Source organism: Corvus moneduloides, chromosome 1, assembly GCF_009650955.1.
Source record: "Corvus moneduloides isolate bCorMon1 chromosome 1, bCorMon1.pri, whole genome shotgun sequence".
Taxonomy (NCBI): domain Eukaryota; kingdom Metazoa; phylum Chordata; class Aves; order Passeriformes; family Corvidae; genus Corvus; species Corvus moneduloides.
Window position 1 is genome coordinate 16144466 of NC_045476.1, and position 19801 is coordinate 16164266.

At 37.9% G+C, this 19801-nt stretch overlaps 1 protein-coding gene across 20 annotated transcripts in view; it reads left to right on the forward strand.

Annotated features, from left to right (window-relative positions):
• Positions 1–19801, forward strand: part of PARD3 (par-3 family cell polarity regulator) — a 451472-nt gene that overhangs the window by 187549 nt on the left and 244122 nt on the right. For 15 of the 20 annotated variants that reach the window (XM_032100143.1, XM_032100149.1, XM_032100079.1 and 12 more), the window contains one exon: positions 7879–8010. The exons of the other annotated variants lie outside the window; for them this stretch is intronic. In XM_032100143.1, the coding sequence (XP_031956034.1) occupies positions 7879–8010 (132 nt within the window). The remainder of the gene's footprint in view (positions 1–7878; positions 8011–19801) is intronic. 20 annotated transcript variants of the gene reach the window in all.

Here is a 19801-nt window from a genome sequence, read left to right on the forward strand (position 1 = left end):
CAACCATATACACTTGTGGTTCAAGAGCTTTTGCAGATTAAAATATTTGTTTGTCTTGTTTCCTGATTATCAAGGTTGTGTATTGATGCAAAGCGTGTTTGGATTTTGGCTGAATGTGTAGCTAGCAAGAAAAATAAGTTTAAAGTACAATTCAGATTGCAGGCTGTGCTTCCCAACAGTGTTCAGACATGAACTTGCACGTTTTAAACAGTGAATATTTCAGCATTTTTTGCTAAATTTGTTGCATTTTTAAATTCACTTATCTCATCTTGCAGTGAATAAAGCCAAGACAACCAAGCAGTGTCAGAATAAAATTCACTCATGTGTGAAACTAGGAGTAGTAAGGCTGGGGAGGAGATGTTAAGCTTTAGTTAGTGGGGAAAATAAGCTCCAGTAAATACAGGAATTCCTAGTCACCTTCTGGGCTTACTTCTGTTACAGTTGATTTTAAGGCTGAAACAGAGGTCCCTTAACCTGGCTTTGTTTCACAGCGTGACAGGAGACATTGTGTGCTACCTTCCAGTTTTATTGTCTCTTTATAAATGAGCTCTTCAGCTCTTGTATACAGATGTCCAACTTAAGAGCTTGCCTGCTGAGCATGTGAAGTAAATGTAATGTGGACAAAAGCTAAAACCATAAGATGAACAAAGATGGGAAGCTGTTCAGTGTGAGGAAGACCAATGAGACTGCAAGGATCCGAGGGTGTGTGTGCTGCTGTAAACTCAGATAAAAGAGAAACACTGGTACAAGCCCCTGGCTGGTTCCTCTCTGGGCCTTTCCCCACTGACTTCCACAGGAGGAATTCTGGCTGAGGTCTGAAATGAATTGGGAAGTTGGATGAGGTGATGCATGCTTTGCTGAGAGCCCTGTGGAGTTCTGGTCCATATCATTTGATATAGAGGCAGGCAGTGGTGTGGGTGACAGTGGGGAAGAGTGACTGGTTCAGTGTGTGCGAAGGTACCGTGGGTTTGGGGCATTGCCTTTGTGCTTCTGGTCTTAAACACTGCTCTTCTCCATGCTGGCCAATGTAATGAAGAAGGAGGGGAAAACCAGTTCCATTAGTCGGAGAAGACAGACTGGTTACCTCATATCCCAGCCTCCTTTCTTCATTTCAGAACATCAGATGCAAGTTTCTAAACATACAAACAGCCAGTTGCAGCATTTTAGTGGTATGGCCAACTAAAAGCATCTACTCGACATTTAAAAGGCTGCTGCTGGTGGTTTATAAGATATTCTTCATTTCAAGATCTAAATATAAGCTCTGTGAGAAGTCTCCTGTACCCCCTTGTTTCCTGTTTCTCTTAGCTTCTCAAATATATGTAATATTGGCATTCTATTTGTTAAATCCTATTTTCAGAGCCTACTTTGAAATAAATTCATTAGCAGCTTTTTTTTCCTTCTTTGATTTCTTGGATCTCCCAAGGAATCAGGTGAATCGTGTCAATACTTAAAATACAAATTATGTTTTCTCTAAATCCAAATTGGCATAAAACATTGTATAAATTTGGGTACAAAAGCAAATACCTGGTGAATATGGCAGGACTGTGCATAATTATATTGTTGCATTTTAACAGATACCCAGATATATTCATATATAGGTGGATATACATAAAAATCTCTTTAGATACCTTTATAGTGGCACAGCAAAGGAGAATATTCACTTGAATGAAAAATAGTAGAAGGAAAAGTGGTTTATAAAATAATAAAAAGTATAATATGTAGAGGAATCAGAACTGTAGCTTCATGACACTTGAACTGGTTCATTTATTTTTCTCTAAAATGGAGCCGTGGAAAGCCATGTCTTTTTAGTTCAGCTTACAGAAATAAAATCCAGTTTTTGAATTACAATTACTGAATATAAACTGCTGTATGTTATTTAAGTTGTTTTGCATTATCCCTTGTGGGGGTTTATTAGGAGATTAATAAGTAAAGAGTGAATGGAAGAAGCAGTTTCTTTCCTGTCCTTCTGTCTGAGAAATAACAGTGCACACTGTTTGGAAACTTCTGGCTTTGTGTGTGTATGTGCAGAGATCATGACATTTTTCATTTTTGTGTTGTAAACAAGAGAGATGAACAGAATGTTTTGGATAGGCAGTATCATGTTTTTTAGTTAACTCTTAATTTAGCCCATGTTCTTTGACACTATATGTTTACATATAACACCACTTGCGCAGAAAACTGTCTATTCATCATGGCCTGTAGTTACGGCTTTTTTTATGGTCAGGCCTTGCTTGTCAGTCAAAGGATAACATGGAATATATAAATTGGAATAGAACAACTCTGGAAATTTCTGAGTGTAGGGTGATAGAACTTGAGCAGAACACTGGCTTTTCAATTGCTTTTTTCCTTGTTGACATCTAATGAGCTTTTCTAGAAGCATAATACATTAATTCCTTTCATGGAGCTATACAGAGGGTCATTTCTGAGACAAGTCTTTCTGAAAATATCCAAATAAATGTAGAGTGGTCATTCTTCTCATCTCTTTTCACCATAAATAGGACATGCAAGTTCTTTATTAGACTATTATATTTGTGTCTTCTGCAAATAATTTTTTACCAGTTGGAAATGACCCATGTTCTGGGTCAGAGCTGATAGGAGGCATGAAGCTGTGGTAATTCTTTAATGTGGGAGTCGTCTTTTACTATACTCCTTGGAGAATGGCCTGAGAGCAAAGATTCCTGATACTGAGTGACTGTAACTCTTTCCTTCTTCTATACACTAAATGGCTGGGCTGTATCTGGGTTATTGCAGCTTCTGAGGTCATGTTCTTCAGTACACATCAGAAAAAGAGCAACCTTGGAAAGCTGGATCTACTGGGAGCAAAAGGCAGCTCACCCAAGCAGTTTCTTGAGATACATGGATAGCTGTAGGAAGCGACTGGTACAATTAGTTTGGAGGTAAACTACTGATGCTTGGGAGAAATTGTTGTTAAAAGATACTATGTTAATAGAGAGAATAGTTCCAAGTCTGACATCTGTGTAAGTAGGGTTTGGGTTTTTTAATGGAATTTCTGTTCATGCAGTGCATCTTTTGGTTGAATTAATTTTCCATATGTAATATATTTTTCACATAAAATAGACATTATTTATGCAGTCTTCTTTGTTTTTTGGTTTGGTTTTTTTGTTTTTTTGTTTTTTTGGTGGTTTTTTTTTTTTGGTTTTTTGGTTTTTTTGGTTTTTTTTTACAAATGGGGATCCACTTAGTCTTATCCCATATTTATTTGTCTAAAATCCAGTTAAAGAGCAACCACAAAACCTCAACCAAATAAAAAACTGCAGGAAGCTGTTTGCTAGATCATCAGACAGCATGGAAAATGGGTCTATGTGTATATTATTGCATTTATAAACAGATGTTTTCATCACACAGAGTTACTTACATAAACTATGTGAATGTTTTGGTAATTACAACTTTTAGCATCCTGTCTGAGAGTGACACCAAATGGTTCGGGGTCTGACATGGTCATAGTGGAGCATTAAAAGAGAGAAGAACAGCCTTTATTGCCTTTACAGTGATTCAACAATAATATTTGCCCTTGTAGACATGAATTTGCCTGAAGTCTTTCAAGTGAAATTATAACCTCAAAAGACTAAACAAAGTCTCATCTCTTATCACAAATCCTATCCCCAGTCTGCGGCCATAACAAGGAACTAAACCCTACAAACAAGCAGTCTTTTCCTAAGTACATAGGATACAAGGAAAAAGACTGGATAGCAAAAAATGATCAGTGCCCAAAATGATCTCTCTTAGTGACTATCCTAAAGGAGACATGCGCTATTTGCTAGAAACAATTAAAGTGAAAACTTGGTTTGCATTTTTGAATCATCTTTCAGAGGTCTTCAATCTATTTTACCCCTGTTGTAATGCTGTCTAGTGTAGGTTTTTTTTTTAAATAAGCAACCAAAATTTGCCACACTTTAGCCATTCAGAAGGTGAAAAAAAGGGAAAACCCAATTTCTTCACTATTTGGAAAGTGGCAAATGAGTTAGCAGATGTGGAACTGTCACCATACTGTGTGGAGAATGTTCTGGTTGGGTTGTGGTGCAGGGGTACAGCTGCAGGTTAAAATCACAAGTGCACTGACAGCCAGTAATTGAAGTACACAGGTCATTCTAATGCATCATTTAGTCTACAAGCTGCAGAGTCTTTGATGAGGCTCTTGTTATATATTGCAAATCATCTGAAATTAAAAGTACAGCAAAATTGCTTCATTTTTCCTGTCCCCTTTCACCCAATCCTCCAGCAAAGCCCTCAGGGACACCATGCTGAACTGAATTGTAAAGTGTTAGATTATGTGTCCTCATTAAAATGACTCCAAAATGCTGCAGTTAAGTGTAGTGGTGGTATTATGACTTGGCAGTTTTAGTATTATATTGATCAATTTCCATTTCAAACGTGATAAAGCTGACATGGCCCATGGTCCCCAAAGATGTTTGGGAAAGAAACTTCTTTTTAAAAAATTAGGGCATTTAGTTGCAGCTGATGGTGCATGTCAGCCCTGATCCCAGGAGGGCTTACAGCTGCATTTCCAGAAGAAATGAGAATTCCCTGTGTGACCCTGATGGCTTCTGTACCATGAAATCTTCTCCTTTATGGTACTGTAACTAAAAGTCACACACGCCTTTTTCAGCTGGATGTTGGGAGCATGTGTGCTAAATCTAGATCATGCTGAAGGCAAGTACAGCTTTCTGGATTAGCAACTGAATATTTTACACAAAAAGCCCCAAAACAATATATATATATTAAATAACAGACAGCACCCCAGCTGGCTCAGTAATTCCCAATGTCTAAGCTGCAGCGATGTTTTCCACCTGCACCTCTACAGTTTTTCAGCACAGCTATCTTTGAATTAGCTCTGGCAGTAGCAGTAATGGAAACCCCTGCGTGGATGGGGTTACAGGTGGCCAGGAGCACCTTAAGGCTGTGTGGCGTAGGTGTCTGTGAGATGCATGGTGTGTGGCAGTGCTGAGAGTGCTGATCCCTCTGCTCCTCCTCCAGCTTGGTGCTTGTCCCAGTGCTGTCACTCGTGGGCTACAGGGAGAGCTGTCTGCCAAAAAGCAATGACAAAGAAAGGAGTGGAGGACTTGTCTGCGGCTGGTTGATCTTCTGATGTTTCACTGTTTGGCTAACACCAACGTGACTGTGTGTGTGATTGCAGCACTGGTATTTTATTCCAATCTGATGATAGCACTATTTTGAGCCTCTGGAGAAAGGTGAGAGTGCTGAGAAACAAAAAAAGTTACAGAAACCACATCTCTCTACCATTCCAGCATTTATTTCTGCTGTCAGAAAAAATTGCTGAGTGACTTGGATGCCTTCTGTATAAAATGAGCTGATTTAAGTCTTAGCAGGAGAAAGGCAATCATCTACAGAAATGGGCTACAAGCAGAAATACTTTGGTAGGTGGGATGAATGTACTCTTCCTGTCAGCACAGATAATATTAGGCGTAGACTCTGCAAAATTCTTGACATTAGTATAGATACACCAAACAGAGGCCTAATTTAACTCTCTTAGCTTAGATAATTCCACTTACATTGTGTGCTGTGACACTTGAGACTTTTTACAGCACAAATTTCCAGTATAAACTTTGTGCAATGTGACTGTCCAATGTGATTCTGAGACCTGGTGATTGAATGACTGAAGAACAACACATCCCTAGATGAACATCTTTGCTTCTCTCTTGCTCTTGCCACACACTCCCGTGCAGGCATAATGGATGCTGTGTGGAGAGTGGTCTTTGTGTTTTATAAATAAAAAAGTCTTTCTAAAAAGTTTCTGTTGAACATTGTAAATGTGAATCAATAAAAAATGGAATTATCTATAAAGTACAGAAATACAGAAAACATCTTGTTACATAGGAAGAAATTGCAGTTCATTCAGACTAGGTGATGGTCTGTCAAACAGTGGGTTATTGTTAGGTGACAATAACACATGCACCAACTGTATGGGTGATTTTGTGCATAAAATGATTTTTCGTTATTTCTTTGTCAGATTATGATTTTGTTGTTATACCTGCCCACCACTTTGAACAAGAGAAATTGTTGTTTTGGCTTACATGAACTGTGCCACCCCTGTCACCTGAAGAGAAGAATTGAATAAGAGAAGCAACAGTAAAAAATCAATTTGTACACACCATTCCCTGGTTTTTATGGCTTTGCTGAGGGACTGTTGTACAAAGCTGACTTCTACTTCCCCTTTCTAAGCAAGACACTGAGCAAGTTTCTAGTTTGCTGTGTGTTTAACCAGAACTGGAAAACGGGATTGTTTTTAGTTGCTGAAAGACACAAAGTTTTAACTCCTTTGTGGTAGGGTAAAGTAATTTAAGATGGTTATTTGTTAGGCTGGTTACTTGTGCAAACATATTTTTACAAAGTTACCTTGTGCTGGTTGAATTTAAGCTTTAATGTCTTGAAATGGAAGACTTATTTTATACTACAAAGTCTTTCAAGGAAAGAAGTTGTCATCAGTTAAGAAAGAAGAGGTTTGATATGTCTGGGAAAAGATTGGTCTTGCACAGGAAGCTTTTGAAAACTGCTGTATCTCACATTTAGACTAAGACCTGCATTTCTTAGCAAAGCCTGTCATATATTTACCAGAAACAAAGTTGTGAAGGACAATTGTAAGGGAGTTGATGCTTCATCTAGAATATTGGACTAATATCGTTCCAGGCCAAAGAAATATAAGTATGGCAAAAAGGGAAAGGAAATACTTATGATGGAATGAAATACTGATTTTAAAAAGGGTCAAAAATCTGTGTGCTATAAATAAAGAAAACAATAACTTAAAGAAAATAATAACTGCAAGTGTGCACTGGTGTTGGTTTATTATTTTAGAGGTTTTTGAGATTCCTAAAAGTGGTAGTATTGCAAAATATGTAGGACTACAATCCTGTTTTAAAAATAGATACTCTCTCTAGATTATCTAATTTGGCATGAGGATAGACACACATTGACTGGAAAAAATACTCTGCTTCTGAAGGAAGGATACTTACATATATCGTGGTATATTTATAATCCTCTTTTGAAAAGCTAAGCAGAATTTCAGCTCCATGTATTATTTCAGTTGGAAGGAACTAAGCTATGTAATCTATCAGTAACACTGACTTTAGGCTAAAGGTAACTCCCATCATTAAAAATCTGCCTCTGTGCTTTTGTTGGCTTTTAGTGATCAGACTGGGTAAGGACTAATAACCTTTAGAAGTTGAAGAATTTGTACAGCTTGTAGGAAAGATGTGCAGACAAATTCATCAATTAAAGAGAAAAATTATCAGTCTCAGTAGGATCAATGTATCTCTGTCAGCACAATCTCCATCTGCTGCTGTTCTACAAATGTGACTGTATTTGTATACCTTCAGGCAAACCAGCCAAAGCATTATTATGTGGAATAATACATTCAAGTTTTGAACTCTACAGCATGCTATTCTGGTCTAAAGGACAGTACCTGGAGCAGTGAGACTGCTTTCATTGTAAAATTGATTACATTCAGAGACTTGGGAAAATTATATGGTGGCTGTAGCTGTCACTGAATGGGCTCATTTGGTACATTTGCTCTCAGTGAGAACAAATCTGAGGAGCATGATGCTCTGAAATCCTTGCTGAGTATGTACTTGGAATCTGTGCACTGGAGGTTTGAGGTTGGAAAAAGAGGAAGGGAAGCATGAGTGGGTGCAAGATCTACAACTCCACCAAGGCTTTAGTTGGGCGTCCCTGGCATTAAGGAAAGGGAGCTCTGGCCCTTGAGTGGCCGAGCAATCACGCTGTCCGTGAGTCCAGCCCTTGGGTCCAGTCTTCCTTTTGTATTCGTTTAATAACCAGCTGCATTGTTAATGTGCAAGGACTGGTTGTTTTTTATAAGACACTTTTTTGTTTCTTTTAAACTAGAAAGATGAAAACTACAGAAGCCTACCACGAGATACTAGTAGCTGGTCTAACCAGTTTCAGAGAGACAATGCTCGTTCATCGTTAAGTGCCAGTCATCCCATGGTGGACAAGTGGCTGGAGAGGCAAGAACAGGTAATATATATGTGTATATATATATTACTTTATCAATCTAATCTTTATGCTACTCCAAGCTATTACAAGGAAGTGTATTTATACCTGACATAGGCTCTCGAACTGTAATAGAAGCATCAGCAGTATGCTGACTAAATTTGTATGGGATTCCTTCTGCTTCCAAAAAACCTGCACTAAGACTGAAATGGACTCCTGAAAATGATTTAATTTTTGAGTTCATAAACACATAAATATAGTATATGGAGTGCTGCTGTTCTTCACAACTGATACCAACAGTTATTTTAATTAGTATTATTTTGATAAACACTGCCATTGAATTCTAATAATAATAATACATAATAGCCAAATGTGGGTCAGTTTTGACACTGCACTTTTAAATGCTTGTTATTTTTAACACCATAAAGCATATTAATTATAACTTTAAACACAGTGTTGTATTTATTTAGTGTATATTTATATTGCTTTTTATCTTAGGCTTTTTTGAGACACTCAGTAGTTCCAATGTGTGGTTGTTGTTTATTTATTAATTTATTTATAAGCTGGTAGTCACAGAGGTTTAAAGGTCTGAAATTCAAATTACCTAGCAGTCACTTCATGTCTTTGCATGTGCTTGAAATTTTCAAAGAAGTGTCTTCAAGTGTATACAGAAAATGCATCTTTAATATGGAAATTGGAAATACAACAGCAAGCTCATATGTAAGGTAGTGCATATGTAGGATTATTACCTCATTTTTCTTCTTTATGCAATGTGACATGAAAATATTGAATTTCTGCATTGAACAAAAATGTACAAATTTTCTATTTTACAGCAATAGGGCATAAACCAGAATTTGCTTTGTACAGAAGAGCTTCAAAATGAAATTTGCTATTTGACACAGCCCAGTGTTTGTTACAGTGTAGTGTGTGAATGGAGGGGAAAGTTTATAATCCAACACTGGGCTGCTGTCCTGGGACTGCTCTCCTTCACCCACAAATCCCTTACTGATATTTGGAGTCCAACATTGCCAAATCATATCATACTCCAAACATTCTTTATTCAACCCCATTCTTAATTTAAGAAGAGCTAAAACAATATCACAGAGTATTAAAAAAACCCTAAACACCCTCCCAAATGTGAGCTATTAACTATTTTTGTCTTGTAATTATCTGCAAATTAATTACATGTTCTATGAGAAAAATTCTGTCTTTGGTCTTTCTATTCTTTCCTCTACACTTTTAATGCCAATGTTCCTTCCTCCAAGAAGATGCAGTGTTAGGTTGGTGAAGTGAGCTGCTGTCTCTGTATCAGCCTGTGTTGAAAGAGAAAGTCGGTGCCCAGATTTGAAGGCACCTCCTGTGTCAGTTCTGCTTGTTTGATGTTTTTGAGGCATATTTCCATGCATCATTAGATTTGTACTGTGGCAGTTAATGAAACTGTTGTCTCAGCAAAAGAAGTTGGATTAGAAATCTTAATAGTGATCCTCTTGTAAAATGTTAGGTACATGAAATTTTAATATATGTTTCATATTAAGCTTTGTATTGATTTTAGTCTCTGAACAGCTTAACTAGTTCAATTTGTTGACCAATCAGGTAAATAATTTGCCAGTAGGGGTAGACTGGAAGCATATTTGTTGCCAGCATATTGTCAACTGTTTGCAGTTTGAAATTGTAAATACGCTGTTCGCTGTTTCTTTAGAGCAAGTTTTCTGCTTTTTGTTTTTGATTGTTTGTAGTGGTGGTGGTTTTTTTTTTGGTTTTTTTTGTTTGTTTGTTTGTTTTTGTTTGTTTGTTTTGAGAGAGAGAGTTTATTCTTTGAATATGTTGATGATTCTGCATGTACCTGGAAGACTAGGATCCTTTTGCAATTTCATATCAGCAAGGTAATTAATTAGACTGAAGTCTGTTTAGCAGGATACATACAGGACAAGAAAGTCTGTTGGGAGAGTGGGATGCACTATAGGGAAGAGAGGAAGGGCCTGGTAGGGGATGGAGTAGCTGCAGGCAGAGATATTCTTCCACACCTTTTGGCATTTTTAATATCTTCTTCAGTATCCTCTGTGGTTAAACCTTGACTTCTAGAAGGGGAAGCTCAAGCAATAAGATTTCAATCTGGCATAATCAATTAATTTAGCAACTTGCAGTTGTGTTCCCGTGTGCTCGGCAGAGCTGTGGGAGGGGCTGAAGTGCTCTGTGCACCCTGCCAGGCTGTGCATAAGGAGTAGCAGACAGCAGGTCTGGCACCAAGGATAAGGCAGCCAACAGTGCCAAGAAACCTGTAGGGCAGAACCCATTACAGGTACCAGGGGTACTAATAGTCCTGATCTAACCTGCCTTTATGGCTCTTGAGAGAAGGTGGTAGAAATCATTGGGTTCATCTTGCAGACTCCAGAGACTTCTTGTTCGATGAAGGCTCTTCTGGCTGGGCTCAAATTACTTCTCTCAAAGCTTGCCTCATCTCTTCCTTTTGAATATAAGGCAAAAAGGGATTCCAGGGTGATTTTTGTCACCTTCTAGCATAAATGAACATTCACTGGAATTACATTTTGAAGGTGTGATGTGCCCAAGAAATACAATTATTTTTGTGCGGACAACACCTCATTTCCTATAAACAGCACTAGGAAGCAAACTGTAATTCTATAGCATCACAGCTCATTCTGAAGATGAAACTACAAGAGACATTGTTTCTAGGAAACCATTATAAACTACTGTAGCAGGGATTAATAAGGGAACAGAATTAGATATGTTCAAGTAGGTGTTAGAGAAGTACTTCTGTAATCTTGTCTGGGGTTTAGCGCCTAAAAATGGAGAAATGCATGAAGCCCGTTAAAATTCCTGGCAGTAATTGCTTTTGCTCATATCTGTTGAGTTTTACTTGGGCTCTGGTAAATTAGAGTGATACATCAAATAAATGGAAAAGATTGTCTGCTTTACGAGTCTTTTAAGGTCTTCTGGTTGTATGTGCTGGTTAGATATATCTGCCTAGCAATTGTTCCCAGTTAGTTCCAGAGCCCCCTGGTTGTCCACAGGGCAAACGATCCATGTGTTTCTCAGTAACTTGGTATTTCTCGAGCCCATGAAATAAGTTATGTGAAACGCTGTACCAAAGAATCATTTCACCACTGTGAAGCCGAAAATGCAAATTCAGTTTCAGAATACATTTAGAAAGGTAAGGATTTTAAAGGGACTTTTTATAAGAGCATGTAGTGATAGGATAAGGGGGAATGGCTTTAAACTGACAGAGAATAGGTTTAGATAAGGATGAAATTTTTCACTAGGAGGGCAGTGAGGCACTGAAACAAGCTGCTTCGAGAAGTTGTGGATGCCCTATCCCATCAAGGCCAGGATGGATGGGGCTTTGAGCAACCTGGTCTAGTGAAAGGTACCCCTGTCCATGGCAGAGGGGTTGGAACTATAGGTGAACCACTGTGTGATTCTGTGATTGTATTTTTTACGCTTTCACTCAATTAATTTTTTCTTACAGATTGTCAGGTTCTAGGGAAGAAAAGTGCAATCTTTAATTTGATTCTGAAATATCTTAAAAAGAGAAAAAGTTGGTTTTTATTCTTGGCCTTGCCCTCCAGAACACCTTCCTTTTCCCCACAGCAACCAAACTTTAAAGAATAGTTGAAAAATCTTATTTTCTCTGAAATTTATTCATATATATGATAATGCCACTTTTCTTTGAGAGTTCTTTTTTCCCTCAGTTCACCTCAAGACTTGCTTGGGCCCTGATCAATTCTGGCCTCATGCTGTTTCATACCAGGGAGGCATGAAAGGGAATGCGTGAAAGAGTTCAAGTTTTTACCAGTTCCTTAAATTTAGGTACACAGAAACTTTCTCTCAGGTGGTCATTTCAGTTTTATTAGTTAACTGTTGGAACTGACAGCAAACAAGACACATTGAAATGAAACAGTATATTCCTTGCTCAGCTGGTTGGGAATTGGGTGTGAGGACAGCAGGAGTGGAAATCATAAAACAGCCCCAGTTAAGTATGAAGCAGTTGATCAGATTTGCAAATATGATGAGTTTGGTTCCATTAAAACTATATGTAAATCTATAACATATATATATTTAAATACATTTATGTATTTAGTGTATATCTGTATTTATCAGTGCATGAAAACAAGGTAGGAGATGGGGTAAAATTTCATAGTTGTTACTGAAGAACATGTCTGATTCCTAAGTGCCCTGTAGCTTTCTGGTATGCAGTAAAAGCCAGAGAGTAGAGCAACTCAAATGCATTCTGAAATGGCAAGAGAAGCTGGTTACTACTGCTGTCTTCTTGTGCAGAAATGTGCTGTATGGAACACTTCCCTTAGTTACCTTTGTTCAGGACATCTGTCCAGAGTAATCTGGTACAGTTTCTCTGGTTCCTGTTGCAGCAAGATCAGACATGGAAGTAGCATAAGGGTCTTGTATCTCCAGCTGTAGAGTACCTGCCTTCAGCTTGTATTTTCAGCAAAATAAGGCCTGCTTTTAATATGGTTGAATATGCTTTCTTCAAACATTTGGATACTATAAATTATTGCGTTTCAGCACTGTCAGTTGAAAAAAAAATAATGGAAGCTTCAGAGGTTGGTTGGTGAATTTAAACCACTAATTTCATGTGGATTTGTCAAATTTTCATTTAACAACAAAAAACCTGGTTCTATTTCATGCCTTAAGAAAAAGGCAGCAATGCAGCTCATTTATTTTGTTTGTTTCTAAATGTTTCATAGTGTTATAGCTAAAGTGCATATTTTTATTTTCTCTAATGTACCTCTTTTGTGCTTCTCCTTGTCTGACAGGTGTATTTCAGCTTTTTTCCCTAGGTTTTACTTTTCTAATATGACTGTAACTGCAGTGGAAGGGTCTGTGAATTCTGTTTCATGGCCTGAAGATGGGGAAGCTAAAGGGTGGAAGCTCTTATCTCAAACTCCTCTCATGTAGAGATTTAAACTGCAGTAAAAATTATCGTTGTTATAAGGAGCTGGGCTTTAAGATTTGGAAAAAGGAATACCTAGGCTTAAGTTGGAGGAATAATTTTTAATTGGTCATCCATTACTCCATAATATGTCAGGGTAGAGTCTATTGCTTTCCTCTCTCTCCGAGAACCGTGCACTTCATAGTTTGTCTCTTGTGGTAACAACCTTAATGAAGATAGAACCATGGCAGTATATACATTATAAAATACAAAAATGGTTTTAAAGCTAATCATACTCCCTATAAAGGATTTCTGTCACAAAGATACAGAAATGCACGTGTTCAGAGCTCTAGGCATATTGCAGAGAGCTGTCTTTTTGGGGGGTCATTGGTGGAGGTCCCATGTGAAAGGTGGGGGGATGTGTGTGTGTAACCATGAGGCTGCCCAGGGTTTGTGAAACTAGGCAAGAACACTCTGAGGCTGATCACGGGACAAGTAAATGTCACCAAATGTCATGTGTTTGCTTGTTTCTGGCTTGGCACATGAGTAATTTGACACAGTTGTAACCAGGGGCAGGTAGAAGTAACCAGTGGAGGATTCACTTAAGGTTTATGTTAATCAAAGAGTTGGCTGGAAGACCTCAAGGTGCCCCTGCAAGAGTTCAAAGTCTCCCCAATGCCATATCCACTTGTAAATAAATGTTTTTTACTGCTTGAGATGGGTTCTTGGCCCTGTGATTGCACTGGCTTCACTCTGATAGGGCTGTCAACACCCTGAGTGCTACAGCAGTTGTTTCTTCTGGATTTTGTTATATGAAGATGGTGAAAAGCTTGTTTTGGCCCAAGAATATTTTCTCTTAGCTGGTGCTTCTACAGGTAATTAGGTATTGACTTCTCCCTTAATTTCTTTAGATTGGCAAGATGTGAACTATTTCAGCATAGGAGCTCAAATGCTAAGATGAAATGTAAGCTGTCAAATGCTGGCTTCTCAGCCTCCACTCAGCATGAAGAGGGACAGTTACAGCTCAGCAAGGGCAGTGGTCTGAGGCAGCCAAATGCCCTGTTTGGCTGCCAGAAGAGCACCCTGACATCTTGGAGCTGTTACTAACTACATGTGTAATAATGATTTCCTTATTTTTTCTCCTTTTTTCTTTCACTAATCACCTCTGCGGAATATTTTGTATATGTAATGTCAAAATTCATACACAATTTCTAATAGTATTTGACTTGCCGTAAGACTGTTGTGGTGTTGGGGTATCACTGATACGAGACCACAATTAAGTAATTATTCTCTAGATTTGTTTCAGTGTTCTCCCTCTGCTGCATTTATTAGATAGGAAATATGCTATGCATAGTGAGCTCCAAAATGAGAAACCTGTATTTCAGTGATTATGATGTGAGTATCTACAAAAAACTGTCCAAACTCCTCCTGTTTACCACTGGAGTATAGATCTGCATCAAGCTGAGGCGTGCATGAGCTCAGCTGGTCGCTTCCAGGCTGGACCCTGCTGAGCTGCTTCCAGCAGCTGAGGCTGCGGTGCTGGGCAAGGTCCCACAGACACGTCTCGATCTGGGGGATTGCTGGGTTCTGTGTTACATGTCAGAATGCTTAAAAAGGGGCAGGGAAAGGGACAGCAAGTGCTTATGATGGGCATGCTAGTTCTCTGTTTCTGTATTTATGGTTTCTGCTTTTAAGGTAAAAATTTTTACCATGTTTTTCTGTGGTGAGAATCAGAATCACAGGTCTGTTCTAGGTATAAATCTGACTTTGGATCTAATTTGATTCAGATCCAGATTTCTAAATCTAATAATAATTTTGATATTTAAAAGCCATTTGATTATGAAGGCCTATCCTGATGTTTTTCTTTTTTTTTTATATATTCCTACACCCATAGAAGAGTTTTCATGTCTCCTGAATTCAAAAGAATATCCATGTTTTCCTGTATAAGCCTTACATGTGAATATGTTAATACAGATATATGTTAAATATTCTCTGAATGTTTGTGTATAACCACAGAAACAAAGAAGCCTTAAAGAGAAAGACTTATTTTTATGCTGAATGTATCAGTATATACAGAGATAGAATCAAATTTCAAGATACAACCAATGCAGTATGTATTAGTGTTAAGAAAATATTTATGTGGAATTTAGACATCTGTCCACTTGTGTAGAAAATGGACATTTATGGACATGACTGTAATTGTATATTTTGAAGAGAGAAGACTCTTCTTATTTGTCTTGGAGTCATGAACAGATTTGAAGTTGTTTTTCAGTGCTGAGGATTTCAGTTTATATGAGGTAGGAGGTTGGAATAAACAGCTTTATTGCTTGGGGACAGCTGTAGTGGTGATGCTTTTATAAACACTGTTTCATGCTGGCATCTATCTTGTTCTCCTTTCAAAAATAATATGTCATTTCATACTGTGTATTAAATAGGTGAGACAGTTGGGGGGCTACAGTCTACTTTCAGTTATATGCTGCTGTGCAGATACGAATTCAGTGGCAGAATGTAACTCCATATGTGTCCACATTTAAAAAAAAAAAAAAAAAAAAAGCCAAACCAATGCCAGAAAAGGCAATTTTACAAAAATACTCATGGCTTTTAATTATTATAGGAAAAGACATGCATCATGTTCAGGTGTGTATATCCTCACACTCAAACACTCTCACTCTCAAAGATGTTTAAGTATAAGGAGGCAGATGATGGACTAGTCTGAAATTTAAAGAATCAACAGCCCATATGGGAAGACACCTGGTCCAACCTTTTGTGGGAAAGAGAGCCTAGGTGAGACTATCTGGCACCCTGTCCAATCCTGTCTTGACTACCTCCAGTGATGGAGAGTCTATCAGTTCTTAGGGAGATTCTTCCAGTGATTGATTGTTCTGATTATAACAAAACCCCCAAAACCCAAAACTAAACCAAAACAAAAAACCACCACCACCAAATCTTTCTTGTATTAAGATGAAATCTTTCGGATGCAGCTTGTACCTGTAGCCCCTTGTCTTCTCCATGTGTGTCGCTGTGAAGAGAGGGCCTCTGTCCTCTCTGTAGCTACCCTTTAAGTACTAGAATAATGTGATGAGGTCCCCCTGAGTCTTCTTTTCTCCAGGGAGAAAAGACTTAACTTCCTCAGTCCTTCTTCACAGTGCAGGGTTTCCAACCCTTTAATCACCTTCATGGGCCTCCTCTGAACCCTCTCCAGTGTATCCTTGTCTTTCATGCACTGTGGCAGCCAGAACTCGACACAGTTCTGCAGGTGCAGCCTGACAAGAGCTGCATGGAGCGAGATATCACAGCTCTGTCTCTGCTACTACCTGCTATAAGACCCACTCTGTTTTGCAAAAACTTTTTGAAAAGTGTTGTCACACATGAAAGGCATTTTCTGACTTGCTAGTAACCATACACTGCTATTTGTCTTCCCTTTTGGACCAAACTATTTAAATAATCCTGTTGTTGTGGAAATTTATGGTAATGAATTTACCATACCAGCAAGATAAATAATACTCTCTAAAACTGCAGAGAGATGCTGTAGGAAGCTTTAAATTAATTATTTCTGTTAGTTTTTTGACTGTTTTCTAAATACTTTGTGGAACAATATTATCTCGTTCTTTGTAGACTTCTGTCTGTCCATGGCAGCAGGTCAGATAAGGACATCTGAAAATCCATTAATGGCCCTGGGAAAACATTTTGTCAAAAGGATGTGTCCAGTGATTTTTTTCTTCTTTGTTTTCTTTCTTCATGGTGTGAAAAAGGTTTATCTTCTCATGTGTTTACTTTCTAGTCGAGGTGTGTATAATGTCTCCACACTACTTGCTTATAACAAAAAATGGTCTCTGTTTTCATAATTGTGCTTGTTGTTGCTACTGTGCTGTGTCCTCAGTAGTCCCGATGGGAATGTGGCAGGAGTTAGCCATGTTCAGCTTGGGGTGGTGGCGGTCAGTGGTGCCACAGCTTCCCCCCTGCACAGCCCTGCCTGCCTGGGAGAGAGGGGGAGAGGTGGCCCCTGGGATGGCAGAGTGAGCAGCACTGAGCAGGAGCTTGCAATTATGGAGTGCCAAAGTAATGCAGAACTGAAATACATTAGTAAAATTAAAATTCGTCCTCATTCCCTTGGTGGGTAATACAGTTAATGAAATAGATCTAACCAAATTAAGATAATTTATTTCATTAGTTCTACAGCACTGTAAAACTTTCAGGGCAGTACGGCCCTTTGGTACAAACCTGAAATAGATGCAGTTCCACTGTTCACTTCAAAGACCACAAAGGTTAAAACTTTTAAGTGTATTAAAGCAATTCTGTTAATTGTGTCTATAGAGGATTCTCCCTTGCCCTTCTTGGTGAAGTATTCCTAATTTAAAATTCACATTATGCTCATTCTGCATTCTAGTCTTTTAACCAAAGTGTAAATATGTGACTACTTGGATCTTCAAGGCTAAAAAAGAAATTATGCATTTTGTTTCAGAAGGTGGTACTGGTAGTACATGGTATTGATATTTTACCTTTTTTCCCCTTTTATTTTGTATTCTTACTTTCTCTGCTGTACCTGTCTCTTCTTCCTATGTACCTGCTTAATGGTTTGTAATACAAGTTGCTGTGGGGCAGGAGCCAATTCCTTGGAAGGAAAGAGGTGCCATCTCTACACTCCATTCCCTAAATCCCTTTTGTGTTTTATTTTGTAGAGTCTTGATGCAATTCTTTTCTATGTTCTATCAGGAAGACACCATGCAAAATTAGAAGGCTATCCCAGATGCTGTGGGTTTGGTTTTTTTTTCACAGAATCACAGAAAGATTGGGCTTGGACGGGACCTCTGCAGATCATGTAGTTCAACCACCTGCTAAAGCAGGTTCACCTAGAGCAGGCTGCACATGATCGTATCCAGGCAGGTTTTGAATATCTCCAGGGAAGGAGACTCCACAAACCCTCTTGGGCAGCCTTTTCCAGTGCTCTGTCACCCTCAAAGTAAAGAATTATTTTCTTGTTCCTTTGAAATTATAAGAAACTCCAAGATTGATAATTTACTTGGCTTTGTTGTCAAACCAAGCTTTTGTAAGTCTGCATTAGAAGTCAGACTGGTCTTAGCTTAAGCTTCACATTAACTTAATTTTCAGTTCACCTAATTCACATTGTAGAGTTTTCTTGACCTTAAATGGAAAAATAAGTGCCTTTTTTGGTTTTTTTTAATACTGTGGTTTTCTTCCTGATACAATTTTTCTTCTAAATGGCTTATGTTACTTATTTTAAAGTAATATTTGTATTATTAGTTTGAAGTGGAAATTTTAGGCTTTCCTACACGAAAATAAAAGCACTTCCTACACTAAAATAAACTTATCTGGACTTGAACATGGATATGAGAGCTTTTGGCTTCTTGTTATAGTTTTTAGGGGAGGTTCAGGTAAATCACTGCTGAGACCTGCAAGTCAGTTAACTCCAAGCAGAACAGAAATTAAGACAAATTGGTTGTTTTGGGTAAGGGAAAAATGCAGATTTTACCTGAATGGGAAACCTATCTTTATCTAATTTATTGAATAATAGCAGGATGATTTTCATATTTTTCCTTTCTATGGATTACTAACTGGGGAGGAAGGTGCTTTCAGAAAAGGGCCAAGTTTATCCTTTCTGTTGTGGAAGTGATAGTTAATTTATCTTCCATTGATGGAAATAGGAAAGGTGCTTATTCTTTAAAATCCTGTGTGGACAGGTCATTTTAATGACATGATTGAACTTTGCTGTAAATGGGAATGATACTATGTAACTTAGAGTTAATAATTGAGTTATGTGGAAGTAATTTGTCTGGGTTTTTGTTTTATTTTGGGTTTTAAATTTAATCTTGATTTTATTGCTTAAGTATGAGCATTTCATTATTGAATGTAGTACTCTGGCTGTATTAAGTGGTTACTTTAATTTATAGGATACTTTGAGAAATGTCATGATTCTCATGAAGCGACACAGCAAGATTTAGAGAGTGCAGCAACTGAGTGAATGGAATTACGTAATATGACTTAGTTGATGGGAGATACCATAAGATTTTAATTTATTTCCTCAGTATAACTGGGTGAGAAAATAAGATAATAGGCCAGGCCTGCCAGTTCATTCAATGGCTGATTTGAAAATAAGTCCATTCTAAATTGATCTTGAAACTCCTTGGAGTTGCATATGAAATGGTCAACTTTGTATCCAGGGCCAGGGAAGGGGCGAGCAGGGACAAGAGGATCTCAGCTGGTTAGGAAATTGGGATGTATGAAGAAGTTATTTACTTCTATATATGTCACATACAAAACAGAAAAACAATAATACCTCTCTTTCTTTTTTTAATACCTTTATTTGATCTGATTTAATAAATAATTAAAAATCTTTTCAAAAGACCCAAGAACTAATGGCCAGCTGCCTTGTGGCACTGGTGAGGCATTTTGCTGAATCCCTGTGCCAAAGAAAGAACACAAGTGTGTAACTGATGCAGTTACCCTGGGTGAGGGAGGTTCCATACTCAGGATACACAGCATTAAAGCAAATAACAGCACAACTAGTGTTTCCATGAAGAAGCAATCAACTGGATGAACTAAAGAGTTTCTGTAATAAACTGCTGTAAATATTTTACTTTTCAAACAAATACTACTTTTCATGTTGATCTCTTGAATGTGATATTTTAAGAATAAGAATCATTGCCCAGATTCAATATTAAGGTATTATTTTCATGCCATCTGCATGTGATTACTATAACTTCATTTGGATTGAAATTTTTTATGCTTCTTTTTCCAGCCAAGAGATGACCCTTTATGAATTTGAAAAAAAATCAGTTGGCTATTATTATTTTAGCACATTTGCCATTGAAAATATTGCTTGTTTTCACAGTTTAAAAATCAATGTTAAGGGCAGTATACATATAAAAGTATTTCTAAAATGGGAGAGGG